Genomic DNA, 20,578 nt, shown 5'->3' with positions numbered 1-20,578 from the left:
GGGGTGCAGATTTCAGCTGGGAGGCACTGACCTCGGGTGGCTCCAAGGCAGCAGTGCAGCGCGGCTAAGGCAGGCTCCCTGCCTTCCCTGGCCCCACGCCACTCCCAGTAGCAGCTGGCTCATTCCTGTGGTCCCTGGCATGGAGGAGGCTCTGCGCACTGCCCGTGTCCGCAAGTGCCGCTTCCCATTGGCCACAGTTCCTGTAGGAACGAGCCACCCACTCCTGGGAGCAGCACAGTTCCAGGGCAAGCAGGAAGCTTGCCATAGCCCCACTGTGCCACCAGACTTTCAGCCCCTAAAATCTCCCAGTTTGGCTGCAGTAACCGTAGAGATAGGGCGTAATTCCAGGAGACTCCCCAGTGAAACCGGGAGGGTTGACAAGGTTTTTGAGGATATTAAGTTTTAAGAATTTCTGGGTGTGCTTAGTATTTGATCAAAAATTTGTTTTCATTAGGGCTGTCAATTAATCACAGTTAACTCACACGATTAACTAAAAAAAATTAATCGCGATTAATCACACTTAATCGCACTGTTAAACAATAGAATACCAATTGCAATTTATTAAATATGTTGGATGCATTTTTACATTTTCAAATATACTGATTTCAGTTACAACACAGAATACAAAGGGTACAGTTCTCACTTTATATGATTATTTTTATTACAATTATTTCACTGTAAAGTGCAATCTCTTTATTGTGCATGTGCAACTTGCAAATGTAGTGGTTTTTTTACATAACTGCCCTCAAACAATAAAAGGAAAACTTTAGAGCCTACAAGTCCACTCAGTTCTACTTGTTCAGCCAGCCACCAAGACAAACAAGCCGATATTTACGTGCCAGATATACTCTAAACATTTGTGTGCCCCTTCATGCTTTGGCCACCATTCCAGAGGACATGCTTCCATGCTGATGACGCTCGTTAAAAAAATGTGTTAGTTAAATTTGTGACTGAACTACAGTACTTGTATGAGGTATATTGAAAAATACTAATTCTTTTGGTTTTTACAGTGCAAATATTTGTAATAAAAAATAAAGTGAGCACTGTAGACAGGAGCGGCTCTAGGGATTTTGCTGCCCCAAGCACGGCAGGCAGGCTGCCTCCGGCGGCTTGCCTGCGGAGGGTCCACTGGTCCCGCGGCTTCGGTGGACCTCCGAAGCTGCGGGACCAGCGGACCCTCCGCAGGCATGCCTGCGGGAGGTCCACCGAAGCCGCGGAACCAGCAGACCCTCCATAGGCACACCGCCGAGGGCAGCCTGCCTGCCACCCTCGCAGCACTGGCAGAGCGCCCCCCATGGCTTGTCACCCCAAGCACACACTTGGCGTGCTGGGGCCTGGAGCCGCCCCTGACTGTACACTTTGAATTTTGTGTTGTAATTGAAATTAACATATTGGAAAATTTAGTCAACTTCCAAAAATATTTAAAATAAATGGCATTCTGTTCTTCTTTAACAATTCATTTTTTTAATCGCTTGACAGGCCTAGTTTTACTTTGTATGTAATTCATCTAGATGCAAGATAATAGTAGATGCACATACAAAAAAAACCTAAATAAATGAATGTCACATCTTTAGAGACTTGGATTATAAATAGATCTACTGATGTGTGTCCAATACAATTTTTTTCTACAGTCCTGGTTTGTTTGTAGCAACTGCTAGTCACTGACTTGAACCAAATAGCTGATAATTCCTTGAACTTTCCAACTCCATTGGGGGCAAAAACTTTACATTTTGTCAAAAATATCTGTGGATGTTGTATACCATTTTTTTAAGATCTTAGAAGCAGCAGACAGAGCAGTTAGTGAAAAAGAAGTAATTCCAAGCTATTGACCAGGTGGCATTTCCTCACCTTGCAGCCTTTAATTCTCTCAAGTGGTGAGGAATGGAAAGCACCGGTACAGATTGAATGAATGTAGTTTGCAAACAGCAGTGAAGTCTTCCTTCAAGTTTGTTTGTAGTTTGGAGGTGTGAGGCGTGTGTATCTAAGAGGTCTTTTGAGATTGGACTGTTACTTCAGACATAAATCTGTTAGGATTGCTTAATACTTAGAAAAATACCGAATAGTGAGAATTTTTTCATCAACTGTACATAAACTGAGGCTCCGTTGACTGGAATCTTGACTGCAAATTAGTTTATACCTTTAGTACTTCTATAGGGAGTTATAGAAATCCGAAAGCTAAAAAAAGGAGAATTTTGGTTTTGCCTATAAGCAGTTAAAATAACACAAGTTGAAAAACCTTTTCTTTTAAGTTCAGATTGCCTTTGGTCACAACTAACAAGTACATGAGGTTTCCAATTTTTAGTTTACACCAAAAGTACCTGAATAAAGAAACCACTGACACATGCATAGGCATTTCCAGGTGTAACCAATAAAAATTGGATACACACAGCTGAAAGTGAAAACATCTGTTATGACCCCAGCCACATCAGCATGCACCCTTCCTGCCTGTTTCAGCCACGTCATTACAGTGGATGCCAGCTGAGCTCACAATGACCTGTAGGTCAAAAAGAACTGATGAATATACTATGGAGAACAATGATTTTCTTGTTGAGGAGAATCAGGCACACATGTGTAAACAAGTTTCATAACATTTTGGGACTGGATAGCCAGACTATTCCTGTGAGAAAATTTACAGACAGTTTTTGTGCATTTGGTCCAGCAACATATGCTATAGCTGTCTGCTTGGCATTTGGAAAGCTATGGCTCGGGAAGATAAGTTTGGACTATTTCGTTTACAGTGCATGATAAATGGATAACTAAGATACACAGAAATATGTATTCACATTGTATGATTTTTAGATCAACGAAACATGGCTGTGGTTTGGAATTTTATAGAGATGCACAAATATTGGAAAAAATGACTGTAATAAAATTAATTAATAATGAATTTTGGACCATTTTCTGAACACTGAAAAATCACTGGTTTGCAAGCATTTAAAATAGTAAAAAAAATTCAAAATAAACACTGGAATGGGGAAAAATAAACACAGAAAACCAGAAACCCTACATACTGTACAGTAGGTGACAGGCAAATTAGATTCTGATGTTTTTTTCAGTATCTGAAATAAGTATGTTCTTGTACAGAATCCCCGGGGTACAACCTGGAACTGGGGGACCGCTGTACTCCCTCACCTCTCCAGCCTGGGCTGTTTCACACCCAGCTACATTGCATGAGTGCTTCCTGAGCCATTCATGAATCATACAGAAATAGGCACCAGTCAATCACCCCAGCAATATACCGTCTTGCATTGCTCAAGACTCCCTTGTGCAATGCAAACTCATTAACTAGTTTGCCACTCTGACAAAATGGTAATGAACGTGCAACAGCCCTTGTTAACCTGAACTGAGATTCCCCAAGCACTTCAACTAAAAGCAAACTTTTAGATAAAGTATAAAACAGATTTATGAACTACAGAAAGATAGGTTTTAAGTGATTATAAGAAGCAGACATAGAGATCAAAATTGGTTACGTAAGAAGTAAAATAGAAATGCAGTGTAAATTCTAACTTTAACTTTAGGGCAAGTCTACACTACAGCGGCGCAGCTGCACCGCTGTTGTGTATCTGGTTAAGATGTACTATGCCAACAGGAGAGAGCTCTCTCGTCGTCATAATTACTCTACATCAGTGAGAAGTGGAAGCTATGTTGTTAGGAGAGTGTCTCCCACCGACATAGCACCAGTATGGACAGTGTGAAATTTGCAGTGACTTTGGCGGGAGGGGAGCTTTTTCACAACCCTGAATGACTATATATCATTCTACCTATATCAGCTTAGGCTGTCGTGTGGACCTGCCCTAAGCAAGATTTTAATCAAGCAATCTCTTACCCTAACAGACACATTACAGGCAGCTCACAGTTCCTCAATACACAGACTGGACTGCCTTCTATGCCTGGACCAATCTCCCTAGCTCAAAATCTTTGTCTTCTAGACAATGTTCCAGGTGTTGAGATGGGAGAGGAGAGAGGCCAAGTGATGATGTCACTGTCCCTCCTTTATGCCTTCTTCCAGCTGCTAGAAAGATCCTTGCTGTGATGTAGGGGTCAGGCAGTCCCCATTGGTTGGGCACTCTCCATTGTGTAAGTGCCCTCTCTATGGAGCCCCTGGGAGAGTAGATTCTTCTTGATGGACCATTAATGCCTGTCTGGCCAGTGATAGTTGCTCCTTTGTTGCAACTGAAAGACCAGCTCTGGGTGTTTTCCAACCTCATAACATATTTAAGTAACACATATAGCAATACTTCATAACTTCACATACAATGATAGTACATACAATCCAACAGAATATTAATATTCAGCAAATCAAGACTTCTTAAGTGATGCTTCACAAGGCATACTTTGTACAAAAGATATCATCATATCACAATGGTGAATATGGGGGTTCCAGGGTGTTACTTTGAGGTATAGTGTGTCACAGTTCTGATCAGTGTATAAATGTGGAGGGGAAGAAATTTTAATACCCATGAAAGTACAGGACTAGTAGCCTACATAGCTCTGCCAATACACCATATTCTTGATTTACAAGTTCCCTGCTCTTCCTGTCCTTGTTACTTTCTGAATGAGTAGTGTAAATTATGCCAAATTCTTCTTCGAATGCTTGCTCATATCCATTCCAACTAGGTGTGCGCGCGCCGCCTGCACATTCGTCGGAAGATTTTCTACCCTAGCAACACCCGGTGGGTCGGCTGGGTGCCCCCTGGCGTGGCACCGCTATGGCACCAAATATATACCCCTGCTGACCCATCCGCTCCTCAGTTCCTTCTTACCGCCCGTGTCGGTCGTTGGAACAGTGGAGCGCAGCTTAGCTGATCTCCACTTCCCTAGCTATTCACTCGTTCTAGTACTATTGTGTATATAGTTTTATAGTTTCATAGTTGTAGTTAACACTTTTAATAACCTTTTGTAAACCTAGTTAGTGTATATAGTTCAGAGGGTTGGGGATTAGCCCCTTCCCCTCTCCCAGTGCCCAGGCCCATGCCTGGTTCACCGGGCTTCAAACCGTGCTCGGCCTGCCGGCAGCCGATGCCAACGGGAGACCCCCACAACTCCTGCCTAAAGTGCCTGGGAGAATCTCATCTTACAGATAAGTTGCAAGTCCTTCAAGCCGCGGACAAAAAAGGAGCGGGACTTTCGTCTTAAGCAGCTCCTAATGGAGGCGGCCCTCACTCCTCCGTCTTCGGCACCGAGTGCCGCACAGTCCGCGCCGGGGAGAAGTGCCTCGTCAGCACCGGAGAGTGCCGGCACCACCAAGATGCCCCGGCACCAGCCTTCACCGGCCCAGAAACCAGCCCGGCACCGCTCCCTCTCCCCGCGTGCCAAAAAGGTCAGCGCTCCTGCAACTCCAATATTTACACCACAGTCTGAGCAGCAGCCGAAACCGAGTCGCCCGGCACCAACAACTGCCATGGCACTGTCAATCTCGGCACCGTTGATTCCGGCCAGGCAAGAGCCGTTGAGTCCGGTGCATGACAGCTCCCCGGCACACGCCGAGGTCGAGCTTATTGTTCCCACCACGCCAGAGACCTTTTCGACGGCGAGGGAACTCATTGCCCTAACAGAGCCCACCCTGCCCCAACCCCCAGCACCACCGGTGCGGGTTATTGCATCAGCAGGGAAGCCTGCCCTAGTCAGGCCACCTTCCATCGACGCCGCAGGCAGGCACCACTCGAGATCGAGGTCTCGCCAGCGCTCCCAATCTTGTCACCGGTCCTGATCTCGACGCCGCTCGCAGTCCTGGTACCAATCTCCTTCTCAGCACCGGTCGTACTCGCGGTACTGTTCAAGATCCCACTCTCCGGACCGATACTTCAGACGGTGGTCCAGCTCCCGGCACCATTCACACCGCAGTCACTCCCACCATAGAGCTTCATGATCCCGGTTGACCTCCCGGCACCGTGCCAGTCACAGGTCCCGGTCAACCTCTCGGCACCGGTACGACTCCCTGTACCGCCCTCCTGTGAGGCATGACGTACGGTACCCTACTCACAGGGCACCTCCTCACGGGCACTCTGCTCCGCCATGGCCATCACGGCACCCATCTGAGTCTTCACACACTGATAGCACCACATATGGAGATTCAGAAACGCAGAGCCGTGTCCTCCAGGAGCCTCAGGGCACGGAACAAGCGCCTCAGTGGTCCTTCTGGACGCCTTGGACATATCACCAGGCCCAAGGCAAACCCACGGTTCCATCTCGTTCCGCCCTGTCGGAACATCGGGCACCAGAGGCCACTGTTAGCCGCCCTCCTCCAGCGGGTACGGACGACTCGGCTCTTGCGCCAGATCCTCAGGTGTTCCCGGACCCTGATGCTCCTCCAGAACAGGAGTCACTAAATGAGCCAACCGTGCTGGGTCTGTCGTCCTCCTCTTCGCCAGATGAGGTAGTAGCCAGTACTTCTACATCAGGCCCGCCCCCGATCAACCTTCGAGCCCACCAGGACCTTCTCCAGCGACTCGCCTTAAACATCAACCTTCAGGTGGAGGAGGTCCCGGAGGTGGAAGACCCAGTCATAGACATACTGTCGGCGGATGCCCCGACTCGTGTGGCTCTGCCATTCATCCATTCCATCCAGGCCAAAGCGGACACCATTTAGCAATCGCCAGCGTCTATCCCTTCCACGGCCAGAGATTCATAGATTCTATGGTCAGAAGGGACCAATGTGATCATCTAGTCCGACCCCCTGCACAAAGCAGGCCACAGAACCCTACCCATCCACTTCTATAACAAACCTCTAACCTATGCCTGAGTTATTGAAGTCTTCAAATTGTGGTTTGAAGACCTCAAGCTGCAGAGAATCCACCAGCAAGTGACCCATGCCCCACGCTGCAGGGGAAGGCGCAAAACCTCCAGGGCCTCTGCCAATCTGCCCTGGAGGACAATTCCCTCCCGACCCCAAATATGGCGATCAGCTAAACCCTGAGCATGTGGGCAAGACTCACCAGCCAGCACTCAGAAAATAATTCTCTGCAGTAACTCAGATCCCATCCCATCCAACATCCCATCACCAACCACTGGGCATACTTATCTGGCGATAATCAAAGATCAGTTGCCAAAATTAGGCTCTCCCATCATACCATCCCTTCCATAAATTTATCAAGCTTAATCTTAAAGCCAGATATGTCTTTTGCCCCCACTACTCCCCTTGGAAGGCTGTTCCAGAACTTCACTCCTCTAATGGTTAGAAACCTTCGTCTAATTTCAAGTCTAAACTTCCTAGTGTCCAGTTTATACCCATTTGTTCTTGTATCTACATTGGTACTAAGCTTAAATAATTCCTTTCCCTCCCTAATATTAATCCCTCTGATATATTTATAAAGAGCAAGCATATCCCCCCCCCCCCCCGCCTTCGCTAGACTAAACAAGCCAAGCTCTTTGAGTCTCCTTTCATATGACAGGTTTTCCATTCCTCGGATCATGCTAGTAGCCAGTCTCTGAACCTGTTCCAGTTTGAATTCATCCTTCTTAAACATGGGAGACCAGAACTGCACACAGTATTCCAGGTGGGGTCTCACCAGCGCCTTATATAACGGTACTAACACCTCCTTATCTTTGCTGGAAATACCTCGCCTGATGCATCCTAAAACCGCATTAGCTTTTTTAACAGCCATATCACATTGGCGGCTCATAGTCATCCTGTGATCTACCAATACCCCAAGGTCCTTCTCCTCCTCTGTTGCTTCCAACTGATGCATCCCCAATTTATATCTAAAGTTCTTATTATTAATCCCTAAATGCATGACCTTGCACTTTTCACTATTAAATTTCATCCTATTACTATTACTCCAGTTTACAAGGTAGTCCAGATCTTCCTGTATGATATCCCGGTCCTTCTCCGTGTTAGCAATCCCCCCCAGCTTTGTGTCATCCGCGAACTTTATTAGCACATTCCCACTTTTTGTGCCAAGGTCAGTAATAAAAAGGTTAAATAAGATTGGTCCCAGAACCGATCCTTGAGGAACTCCACTAGTAACCTCCTTCCAGCCTGACAGTTCACCCTTCAATACGACCCGTTTGTAGTCTCCACTTTAACCAGTTCCTTATCCACCTTTCAATTCTCATATTGATCCCCATCTTTTCCAATTTGACTAATAATTCCACATGTGGAACCGTGTCAAATGCCTTACTGAAATCGAGGTAAATTTTGTCTAAATTCTTTTGTCTAAATAGTCTGTCACCTTCTCAAAGAAGGAGATCAGGTTGGTTTGGCACGATCTACCTTTAGTAAAACCATGTTGTACTTTGTCCCAATTACCATTGACCTCAATGTCCTTAACTACTTTCTCCTTCAAAATTTTTTCCAAGACCTTACATACTACAGATGTCAAACTAACAGGCCTATAGTTACTCGGATCACTCTTTCTCCCTTTCTTAAAGATAGGAACTACATTAGCAATTCTCCAGTCGTACGGTACAACCCCTGAGTTTACTGATTCATTAAAAATTCTCGCTAACGGGCTTGCAATTTCATGCGCCAGTTCCTTTAATATTCTTGGATGAAGATTGTCCGGGCCCTCCGATTTTGTCCCATTAAGCTGTTCAAGTATGGCTTCTACCTCAGATGTGGTAATATCCACCTCCATATCCTCGTTCCCGTTTGTCATCCTTCCATTACTCCTAAGCTCCCCATTAGCCTTATTAAAGACTGAGGCAAAGTACTTACTTAGATATTGGGCCATGCCTAGGTTATCCTTAACCTCCTTTCCATCCTCAGAGGCATGGAAAGGAAATACATGGTACCCTCTAAAGGGTATGAATACTTATATACCCATCCTCCTCCATGCTCTCTGGTCGTTCAATCTGTGAATGAGAGAGAGCGCCATGGCCAGCAAGCCCCTACCCCGAAATCGCAGGAGGCTAGAAGGATGGATCTATTGGGGCGTAAAGTTTACTCCGCCGGAGGCCTCCAGCTGCGGGTGGCTAACCAACAGGCCCTGCTCAGCAGGTATAATTATAATACCTGGCAATCGGTGGGTAAGTTTGCTGAACTGGTCCCCCAGGACTCCCGCCCAGAATTCCAAGCCCTTCTGGAGGAAGGGAAGAAAGTGGCACGGACTTCTCTGCAAGCCTCACTCAACGCTGCTGATTCAGCAGCCAGAACCGTGGCCTCGGGGATTACAATGCAGAGAATATCGTGGTTGCAGGTATCAGGCTTACCTCCTGAACTGCAACACAATATTCAGGACCTTCCGTTTGATGGACAGGGCCTTTTCTCTCAGAAAACGGACCCTAGACTCCAGAGTCTCAAAGACAATTTGCGTCATCATGCATTCCCTCGGGATGCATACTCCGCAAACCCAACGGAGGTCCTTCCGTACCCAGCCTCAACGCCCTTACCCCCCACCCAGGCCATGACAAGATTTTAGCAGGAGGCGTGGTCGCAGGAACTGCAGACGGCAGTCGGGTTCCCAAAGGGGCCAGAATAACAGTCCCACCAAACCATCAGAGGGACCAAAACCGAACTTTTGAAGGTGCGCCCGAGAGCAGCGCACCAGTCCTTCCCCAGGATCCTCTTCAGTTTTCCAACCGCCTTTCCTCCTTCCTCCTGGCTTGGGCCCAATTAACCTCAGATCGTTGGGTCCTACGCACAGTGGAATTTGGATGCCACCTCCAATTTATTTCGCCCCCTCCCTCCCCCCCATCCTCCCCGTCCCTCTTCAGGGACCCCTCTCACTAGCAATTCCTCTTGCAAGAGGTTCGTACACTCTTCTCCATCGGCGCTATAGAGGAGGTGCCGGAGGAGTTCAGGGGCAAGGGATTTTACTCCCGATATTTCCTAATCCCCAAGGCGAAAGGGGGTCTCAGACCCATCCTGGACCTACGCGGTCTCAACATCTTTCTGAAGAAGTTGAAGTTCCGCATGGTGTCCCTGGGGACCATCATCCCATCCTTGGAGACTGGTACACTGCTCTCGACATGAAGGACGCATATTTTCACATCACCATTTACCCTCCACACAGACAGTACCTACGGTTTATGGTGCGCAACCAACATTTTCAATTTGCGGTCCTCCCATTTGGCCTCTCTACCGCCCCATGCGTGTTTACGAAGTGCATGGCTGTAGTGGCCGCCTTCCTCCGTTGTCGGTGTATACACGTCTTTCCTTACCTAGACAACTGGCTTATTCGCGAGACCTCCGAGGTTCAAGTCACCAGGCATGTTGCTATCATCACGGACCTATTCAAGCAGTTGGGCCTGATGATCAATCTAGAGAAGTCTACTCTAGTGCCCACTCAAAGAATAGAATTCATCGGGGCCGTTCTAGACTCCACACTCGCAACAGCCTGCCTTCCACTACCCCGGCTTCAGGCATTAGTTTCGGTCATAGAAAGCCTCCAAACTTTTCCGACGACCTTGGCCTGCACCTGCCTCAGCCTTCTCGGTCACATGGCCGCATGCACTTTCGTAACCAAGCACGCCAAACTACGCTTGCATCCCCTTCAAACCTGGCTCGCCTCAGTTTACTACCCAGGCAGGGCGCGCACACCATAGACATGATTATCACCGTTCCTCAGAGTGTTTTAGGCTCCCTCAACTGGTGGCTAACATCTTCCCTGGTGTGTGCAGGGATGCCGTTCCAACCAAGACAGCCCTCAGTATCCCTAACGACGGACGCGTCATCTCTCGGCTGGAGGGCACACCTAGGTCATCGTCGCACGCAAGGCCTCTGGTCATCTCAAGAGCTAGCGTTGCACATAAACGTCCGGGAGCTGAGAGCAGTTCGCCTCACATGCCAGACGTTCCAACATCATCTGCAAGGCTGTTGTGTTCTGGTACTCATGGACAACACAACAGCAATGCACTACATAAACAATCAGGGAGGGACTCGATCCTCCCCCCTTTGTCAGGAGGCGATCCAACTGTGGGAATTTTGTAGAGCCCACTCTATAGACCTTGTAGCATCCTTCCTCCCAGGGTTCCGGAACACTCTGGCAGACCATCTCAGCAGATCCGTTTCTCTCCCATGAGTGGTCACTCCGCCCGGACATTGTACATTTCATCTTCCAGAAGTGGGGCTTTCCCCACATAGACCTATTCGCTTCCTGCAACAACAGGAAGTGTCGGAGGTTTTGCTCCTTCCAGGGTCTCGCCCCAGGCTCAATAACGGACACCTTCCTAATCTCTTGGGCGAACCACCTGCTTTACACCTTTCCCGATGGTGCACGGGGTTCTCGTAAAGCTTCGCAGGGACAGGGCTCGACTGATTTTGATCGCCCCTCCGTGGCCCCGACAACACTAGTACACCACGTTGCTGGACCACTCGATAGCCAATCCAATCCCCCTACCCCTTCATCAGGATCTGATAACGCAGGACCACGGCAGGCTTCTTCACCCAGACCTGCAATCCCTCCATCTAACAGCGTGGCTCCTGCATGGTTAACCCAATCGGAATTACGCTGCTCTGCCCCGGTGCAAGAGATACTCCTGGGTAGCAGGAAACCTTCTACGCGGTCTACTTACTTAGCCAAGTGGAAACGGTTTTCTTGCTTGTGTCACATGCAGAATGTTGCGCCTGCAGAGGTTCCTCTCCCTACTATTTTGGACTACCTCTGGTACCTAAAACAACAAGGCCTCGCTATCTCATCTCTGCGAGTGCACCTGGCGGCTATTTCTACTTTCCACCCCAGAGAGGGTACTTATTCTGTCTTCTCCCACCCTGTGGTCTCAAGGTTCCTCAAAGGCCTGGAGCGTTGATGCCCCACCCCTTCCTGGGACCTCAATTTAGTTCTGACTAGACTTACGCTCCCCCCGTTCGAGCCATTGGCAACCTGCTCACTCCTATATTTATCATTGAAAACAGCCTTCCTTGTAGCCATTACATCGGCTAGGAAAGTCTCTGAGCTTCGGGCTCTGATGGTGGACCCACCATACATGGTGTTCCACAAGGACAAGGTACAGCTACGCCCACATCTGGCGTTCCTCCCTAAAGTAGTCTCGGCCTTTCATCTCAACCAGGACATATTCTTGCCGGTCTTCTTTCCCAAACCGCATACATCTCGTAGGGACCAGCAATTACATTCGCTCGATGTCCGTAGGGTGCTCGCCTTCTATATTGACCGTACGAGGCCCTTCCACAAAACGCCCCAACTGTTTGTTGCAGTGGCGGACCGGATGAAAGGTCAGGCCGTCTCTTCTCAGAGGATTTCGTCCTGGGTAATGGCATGCATCCGCACTTGCTACGATCTAGCTCACGCCTCTCCGGATCTTATTACCGCACATTCTACCAGGGCCCAGGCCTCGTCGGCCGCCTTCTTAGCTCAAGAACCTATTCAGGAGATATGTCGAGCAGCTACGTGGTCTTCAGTACACACTTTACTTCCCATTATGCCCTGGTGCAACAATCCAGAGACGATGCAGCCTTCGGCTTAGCAGTTTTGCATTCTGCAGTTTCTCACTCCGACCCCACCGCCTAGGTAAGACTTGGGATTCACCTTATTGGAATGGATATGAGCAAGCACTAGAAGAAGAAAAGACGGTTACTCACCTTGTAACTGTTGTTCTTCGAGATGTGTTGCTCATATCCATTCCAAAACCCGCCCTCCTTTCCCACTGTTGGAATAGCCGGCAAGAAGGAACTGAGGAGCGGACGGGTCGGCAGGGGTATATATTCAGTGCCATAGTGGTGCCACGCCAAAGGGCGCCCAGCCGACCGACCAGGTGTTGCTAGGGTAGAAAATCTTCCAACGAACATGCACACGGCACGTGCATGCCTAATTGGAATGGATATGAGCAACACATCTCGAAGAACAACAGTTACAAGATGGACATCTTTTATGGATGGTGGACAAATGTCAAATGGAAAATTGGATAAGACAACTATGCATTTTTATTTGAGAGAAGCATTTGGAATGCTCGATGATTGATATATATGTATAGCTTGTTTGGTGACCTTAGGTCTTCAAAGTGGCAACATCAGCATGACTGTACAATGAGAGGCAGCTCTTCTCCGCAGTAATGGTAGACGCTCTAGGGAGGGGCTGCATCTGAAGTCCCATACTCTGTGTTTCATTCTCCACTATTGCTTTAGTGAGCAGTGCTTCAGAAGTTTACTGTATCAACTTTGGAAAGAAGCACAGTTTGAGCAGTTAAAAACCTTTCAACCACATGGGTACCCACTGTTCTGTTAATCCAGTACTGATGGGCTTTACATCTTTGTCCCTCCCTTTACTGGTAGACATGAGGTTCCTCTTCTGATATTTTCCATCATCAATCTTTTCCCCCTAGCCCCTCCCAACTCAGCAAGTTGAATGTCTTCCACCCCTGTTGGCAAACTTGCAGTACTACAGCCAAGTTGAAAGTCCTGTCATCTGTTTCAGCCTAAGACAAACAGAAATTCCTCAGGGCTTTCTCTGTATATTTTCCTTTCCATGGAGGCCTCTTTTCTGTTCCCTTCAACCTAGCAGCAGCTCTGGAGGAGAAGGGGTCTTTGCAAGATTCCAGGGGAACTGGGGAATTCCCCCAGCTTAGCACTTCCTCCACACTACTTGGTGGTTGAAACAGAACCCAGTTCAGAGGAATATGTGCTTCAGTTTCTCCTCATGTCATACTTTTATTTTAAGACCTACAGATTGTCTACTCAAAACTCTTTGCAACGGTAAGGGCTCAGTCACCAGATACCCGTCTACCTCATGGGCACTGCAGCTCAGAGCACCTTACAATGAGGTCTGCCATGCAACAATTTGATCTTCAGTCACTCCTTGGGCACTCCTTTACTAAGCACTAGTTTTACCTACTAAAAACTCCCAGTAACTTCAGTAGAAGTAGAGTTGGGCCATAATAAGCCCTTTTGAAACTCCCATCCTGTAATGTTTTATCCCCACTGGGATCTGTTTTGCCTCCCCTTTGTGAGAAGGAAGCCATCATCAATACTGGAATAACAGGACAATGGGTACTTTCTGTCAAGAGACAGAGAAAATTAGTTTCCTTGCATATAATTTTATCTTCTCCATGTGGGTGCCAGCTGTTCAATGAGAAAACATCCTGCACTTCTACAAAGGTTTTCTTATCCTTACTGACTTGGCAGAGCAGAGGAATAACCTTTTTTGATGGAATGTTCAGAGCAAGAGAGAAGAAGTGTTTTTAGTAAGGTATTAAGAACAGAAGAACGGCCATATTAGGTCAGACTAAAGGTCCATCTAGCCCAGTATCCTGTCTTCTGACAGTGGCTAATGCCAGGTGCCCCAGAGGGAATGAACAGAACAGGTAATCATCAAGTGATCCATCCGCTGTCATCCATTCTCAGCTTCTGGCATTGATGGACCTATCCTCCATGAATTTATCTAGTTCTTTTTTGAACTCTGTTATAGTCTTGGCCTTCATAACATCCTCTGGCATGGAGTTCCACAGGTTGACTATGCGTTGTGTGAAAAAATACTTCCTGTTTGTTTTAAACTTGCTGCTATTAAAACTGCTGCCTATTTCAATTGTTTATTTAAAAAAGAAACTCCTGACTAAGCAAGTTCATTCCAATATCCCTTTCTGGTGCAATGTTAACTTCTATTATTTGTTTTGTCACATCTTTGTTGTTGTTCTTGCTTCTCCTTAGCTATGGCAGCATGCTTTCTCAGCAGCATTCTCAGTGTGGCTGTATTACCTCATATGTGTTAGCGGGGAGAGTGAGCATTCAGTTTGGAGAGAAAAAACAATCACAAAAGAGAGCTTGTTTCCTTCTCCAATATGTGGAACAAACTCTGAAAGACCATCTCTATCAAACTAACAGAACTGTGTGTAGCCACTTTGGAGCAAATAAAACTACACATTAGGAAATTTAATTTTACCTTCCAAATCTTGTTTTCGGGACATAGTAATTGTGATATCAAGATCCTCCCACACAGAACCAGCAGCTTCCCTGTTACTCCCAAATGAATCACACTGCAGTTCATTAGCCTTCTGTTTATGCAGAAAAAATACTTCATGCTATATTAACATTTAATTTGCTATTTTCAGAAAAAGAAAAATGCAGACAGTGGGAGCAATTCAGATTCCAGAAAAGCAAGTTCTGACCTCAATCTAGTGAGAGAACATGGGGTTTTGTTTGAGTGTTACCCTGATAACTGGACTGACCAGAAGAAACCACCACCAACTATGACTTACTGGGTTGTAGGGTAAGTAGAAAGAAACTTACTCAGGTTTAAATTCAGATGTATCTATCTATCATAGAGTTTTCTATAACAGCCACCACTATCGTAGCTATGTGTTGATATTCTGGTATTTTGCGCTATCTTGTGTTTACTCTGTTCTCCTTCTAACCTCTCAGACCTCTGCACTGTCCCCACTTTGCAAGTGAATCAGACCCGTGCTGCTCTTCCAGCACACAACTCGTATTCAGTGATATGGGGAAATGAACGATGGAAATGCACAAAATTCAGAGGGGATGAAAAGAGAAGTGAACAAATTTAACTATTATTGGGGAGAACATATTTGAGATATTAAACTACCAATCCACTTGCAATATTTTGTAAAGCAGTCTTTATTTCAATGTGCTTTCAAATACAAACACGTGAAATTAAACTCTGCCATTATCATTCCAAATGGATTATAATTACTTTTCTTTTGTTGGTTATATTAAGTGTTAAATTATTTTTTCTTAAGTGATCTTTTCTTAAGTGATCTTCAAATTGATCTTCATTTGGGTTCTGGTGGGTGGTCCTTATTGCACAACCATCTCATGCTTTTTCGTATAGCCTGGCACCACACAGTGCTAGAGTTTGTGAAGTAAATATTAAACATCAAACCTACTCTATCATGGGAAGATAATTATAGTGTAACTTGAACAGTTATGACTGTAGCAAATTTTATAATTGTTTAGGTCCTCAGCATTAGGCCATCTTCTATAACCACCACTTGTCTACATCCTTCTTCTCCCACCCTAGCAGGCCACAGCCTTTACTGTCAGCATTATAGCTTCAGTAATCAGAAGGTAGGATCACGATCTGTTGATCAGCAACAGTAATTTTCCTCCTTTGTCTCTTTCATTCTATCTTTGGTGTCTTTGTTAGAAGGATAGAGAAAGAAGGAAGACTGAGGTTCCCATTGAGCCATAATTTCAACGTGCCAGCAGCAAATTATTAAGGGCACGGGGCTAGTTTGGAGTTTATTTACTGTGAGTGATTGATTCACTGAAGTTGTGTCCTCAATTGCGGAGCTGTAAAGCCAATAGTAAATGCTTTTGCCTAGCTAGCTTGGGAGAAGACGGCCACAAATGGGCTTACCATTGAATAATCTTCCCAACACCGCGTTTCAGTATGTGGCACAAACTCTTGTTTCTAAAGCATTTAGAGTGAATATAACCTATAATAATTAATTTATAAATAATGGATTTGGTCTGGAATCATAATTTTAGAAATTCTTATGATCACCTGAACCGCTCTCATCTCTGTTATAAAGTATGTTGATTATAGTACTGCCAATTTCCCTTCAACTCAAATATTTAAAAGAAAAATTCCTGTGTACTACTGAAGACAAATAAGTGTATATAACTACTTTGTGTGAGCTGCTATAATGCTGTAATGCTATTAAGATTAAAAAGGTTAAAATCCTGGGTACTGTTTAAACTGTTACTGGCCCTGTTAAGAAAAGCTTCAGTTTTCCAGTCTCAGCATGCTCAATGCGTGACATCAGGTTAAACTCAGTACCACTTGTGGAGAAAACTACTGTGCTCAGATATTAATAACTTAGTGGTTTTGGTTCCCACCTGGTAGGCAACCAGAGAGCTGACATGTAGGAATGTCCCTGCTGAAAAAAACCCAATATTACATTTTAAAGGATGTGAATACTATATAGTTTTCTTCTCAAGCACTCTTGTGAGTGTAGCTTGAGAGCACAGAGATTTGAAATACTGCAAAGAACCCAGTATCATGGGAATGAATATTGAGAACATGAAGAACTTTTGCCGTAGAGAGTCTTGAAGAAAACTGAGTAGAAGTGAAATTTAAATTGTTTTAAATATCCAATAAATGGGAACTAAAAGATTTCCAGAAGTGTGGAAATCTGCTATTAGTCTTGGTTTGCAATTACTTTCAACTTGCTATTGAAATCTTGTAAAACACAAATAGAATTTCTAGAATGGTGACTGCCTCCCTCTGACACTGGATTTTTGTTTTTTTCCAGGAGACTCTTCCTACATCCAAAACCTCAAGAGTTTTATGTCTGTTTTCATGATTCAGTCACAGAAGTTGCTGTTGAACTGGCTTTTAAACTGTCCTTTGGCTTAGCTACGTAGATGTGCTTCCTGACTAAGCAGCAGTCCTGAACAGTGCTGGAATCCATCTAAAGCACTTCAAATATAAACAGAAACTAAGTAAATCGTAACGCCCTTCTGTATGTTCTTTTGAAGTGCTTAAAAAAAAATCTGCCTTGTGAAGTAGCTCTGTTAAACACTGAAGTAACATGTTATTGCAGATTTACTACATCAGCTACCTATGGGAGATGATGTTTTTGGAAGAAGCCAAAAACATTAATTTAGATACAGTCAAATGGATCGTGATGAATAAAAAGATGAGCTTTTTGGGTGAATACCCACTTCGTCAGATTCATCTGACGAAGTGGGTATTCACCCATGAAAGCTCATGCTCCAAAACATCTGTTAGCCTATAAGGTGCCACAGGATTCTTTGCTGCTTTTACAGATCCAGACTAACACGGCTACCCCTCTGATACTTAATAAAAAGATGGAATTACTTACCCTGAGTGTAGCTTTATTACATAAAACATTAGCATAAAAGTACATTCCAGTAATGTCCAATATTTAATATCAAGTGCAAGATAAATGCAAGTGATAAATATCTAGACAGTATGGCAGTCAGCAGTGGAAAAAACATAACTTCCCCTGGTAATTAAGCACATGAAGCTCTGGAGGAATGACCAATTGGTGGATGGTTTTAGTAGTCATTTGTTAATCAAAATGAAAGGAAAACCAACAGCATCTGGATTAGGGGCTACAAAACACACACAATTAGCATGTTATCTTTTTTTATCCATTGTGATCTTTCATGCAGCCAAGGGCTATAATAATATTGATATTTTAATAGATTTCATGAATAGCGTAAATAACAAAGTACTATATTTGTTATAGAGTAATTTTGATCTTTATAAAAGTATAATAGGTACGAAAGTATGTGAAAAAAGGCTTTAACTGGTGGTTTTGTTTCTGAAAGCTAGGAACGAACATAGATATTTTTATGATGATGCTGTTATAATAAAGAAATTTGTATATTTGTAGGGGGGAAACTGTGCCTTCTATATTTTTTGTACAGACTCATCCATTTTCTAGTTTGCCACATTAGGCAATATTAGTTTGGTTAGCCTTGTTATGGTTTACAGTAGGATATTTTTCTTCGTATACCCTGTCCTATAAAAAAGATTCATATGAGACAAATGGAAACAAAACTCTTGCAAAATCAAGGTGTCTTCTACAAAGTCCATCTTTCCTACAAACTGTTGGAAGTTGTGTAATTCACGGGCCTGCTATTTTCAACAGCTTTCTTAAAGTCTGGTTTTATTTAGAATGTATATTTTTAGTCCCCTTTTCTCTTCTTCCCCCCCGCCCACTCTAACACTTGGTGCTGGCTTCTTGGGGAGCATCTCATCACATTCCATGTCAACAGCTGAACTGTTTTTTCTGGTTCTGTCATCGCTGGTTGCTTTTCTTGGTTTGCCCAGCAAGAGCATGCAAGGGGGGAGAGATAGCTCAGTGGTTTGAGCATTGGCCTGCTAAACCCAGGGTTGTGAGTTCAATCCTTGAGGGGGCCACTTAGGGATCTGGGGCAAAAATTGGTCCTGCTAGTGAAGGTAGGGGACTGGACTCAATGACCTTTCAAGGTCTCTTCCAGTTCTAGGAGATTGGTATATCTCCAATTATTACCTATTAAAGTGCATGATTAAACTTAAAGCTGCATTTTAAGCCATATGGCTGGATAACTCAAGCTGAAGAAAAATGTTGAAGAAATCAAAGGCAATTGCAGTTGACTATCACTTTCAAATATATTTCTTGGGTCTTGTCTGCATGTGAAAATTGTACCAATTTAACTAAATCAATTCATATTAGGCAAGATAAGGCACTTGTATGCTGAAATAAAAGAAGGGGTACAAACAGAAGCATGTATTTGCTAGATGTAAGTGATACTCGTGAAAGTGGCCATCTTGAAAATGTTGGTCTTAATCTCTCTGCATCTGTGTTCCCCATCTGCAGAATGATGATCGCCACAGAGATGTGATTTGAGGTTTATTTTGTTGTTTATAAAGTACATGTAGTACTATTACTGAGGTGTGTACAGCATTTCGGAAAGGCAAAATGCTTCAAAACTACTTTAAAACTACTTAGTCTTAAACTGTATGAGGGATTGTTTTGCAGATGGAAGAAGGAGCTTAGAAAAAAAGAAAAACATCTTTACTGCACTGCTTCCAGGTGAAGAAGCCCCATTGATGACCATCCATCAAATTTTTAAAGGTATTTAGGTGCCTAACTCCCAAACCAATGGGAGATAGGCACCTAAATACATTTTAAAACCTGGCCACAGTTGTTGTACTGAATAAATTTAAACATACTCTGTACAGAAACGGGGACAATTCAAGTATTAGCTCAGTAAGACAAATAGTTCCATAATTATTTGCTGGTATACAAGACTGTGCCTGAGCTAAATAAAAGTTAAAATATAATCCTTCATCTGATTACACTCTTTCAAATGTGCTGATATTGTGGGTCCTGCTGGAAAACAATTGGAACAGGGTTTTTCTATAAGATTCTTCATAATACATATCTCAGCATTTTATAGAGGTGCATAAAATGTGTCTTCAGTATCTAGTTGATTACATAAGTTTTATATGCAGCTACAGTTTGCAATAAACAGGAAAGGCCTTCTTTTAACTATTAGCTCAGTTTCCATTTGCCTTATCCTTTTAGTTACTTGTGGGATGTTCCCCATTTATACCCAGCTCCACCCATGTCATGGGGATCACCCCCAAGTCCAGCCATAGGTGAGACATAAAGCTCTTTGGAATCCATTACTGGGATAATAGTTAGAGTTGTACAAGTGAAGCAAGCCACTCCCTAAAAAACCCTCAGGCTAACTATGCTGCTTTCTAACATCTGCTAACCCAGGCACAGAGAACCAAGCTTACAGCACAATCTGATCTCCATTTAGCAAGACAATGAGCTACCTTTAGATGGCTGCCTATGTAATAACTTTTTTAACTGCTGTTCACATTTGTGATGTTTCATGTCATATTACCAAACAAAAACTACATTTAAGGTTAAGACTTCAACAGGACACACCCCATCTACTCAAAATTTAAAAGCATGGAAATAAGAAGTTACAGTGAAAGACTGCTGCTTTCCTTCCTACCTTCATATTAGCTACAGCACTGTCAATACCGAACTCCAGTGTTCCATAAAGCTTTCACTTCCTTCCCCAGCACATACCTCTAGGCAGTAGATACCCTAGCTTCAACAACCATGCACTGTAATGTAGAACCCTAACTGTGACCTCATGCTTTTCACATTCCATGCATTTTGGAAGTTACTTTGCTTTAATACTTGTTAAGATTTTGTGTTAGAATGAAAGTTTGCTTAAGCTGGCGTATGTATT

The 20,578-nt window shown here is 44.5% G+C and overlaps 1 protein-coding gene across 5 annotated transcripts in view; it reads left to right on the top strand.

The window, feature by feature from the left end:
• The window catches only part of INTU (inturned planar cell polarity protein), a 114,990-nt gene extending 97,424 nt beyond the window's left edge, over window positions 1-17,566 (top strand). For 4 of the 5 annotated variants that reach the window (XM_030564133.1, XM_030564135.1, XM_030564136.1 and 1 more), the window contains 2 exons: window positions 14,941-15,098; window positions 17,104-17,566. In XM_030564133.1, the coding sequence (XP_030419993.1) occupies window positions 14,941-15,098; window positions 17,104-17,215 (270 nt within the window). In that variant the 3' untranslated portion in view covers window positions 17,216-17,566. Of the gene's footprint in view, window positions 1-14,940; window positions 15,099-15,250; window positions 15,396-17,103 lie in introns of those variants that run through there. The other variant, XM_030564134.1, reaches the window with a different exon arrangement.
• Window positions 17,567-20,578: the final 3,012 nt, after the last annotated feature.

The sequence above is a fragment of the Gopherus evgoodei genome, chromosome 5 (assembly GCF_007399415.2).
Source record: "Gopherus evgoodei ecotype Sinaloan lineage chromosome 5, rGopEvg1_v1.p, whole genome shotgun sequence".
Taxonomy (NCBI): Eukaryota; Metazoa; Chordata; order Testudines; family Testudinidae; genus Gopherus; species Gopherus evgoodei.
The sequence above is the reverse complement of the archived record's forward strand: the minus strand, read 5'-3'. Positions and strand labels throughout refer to the sequence as shown.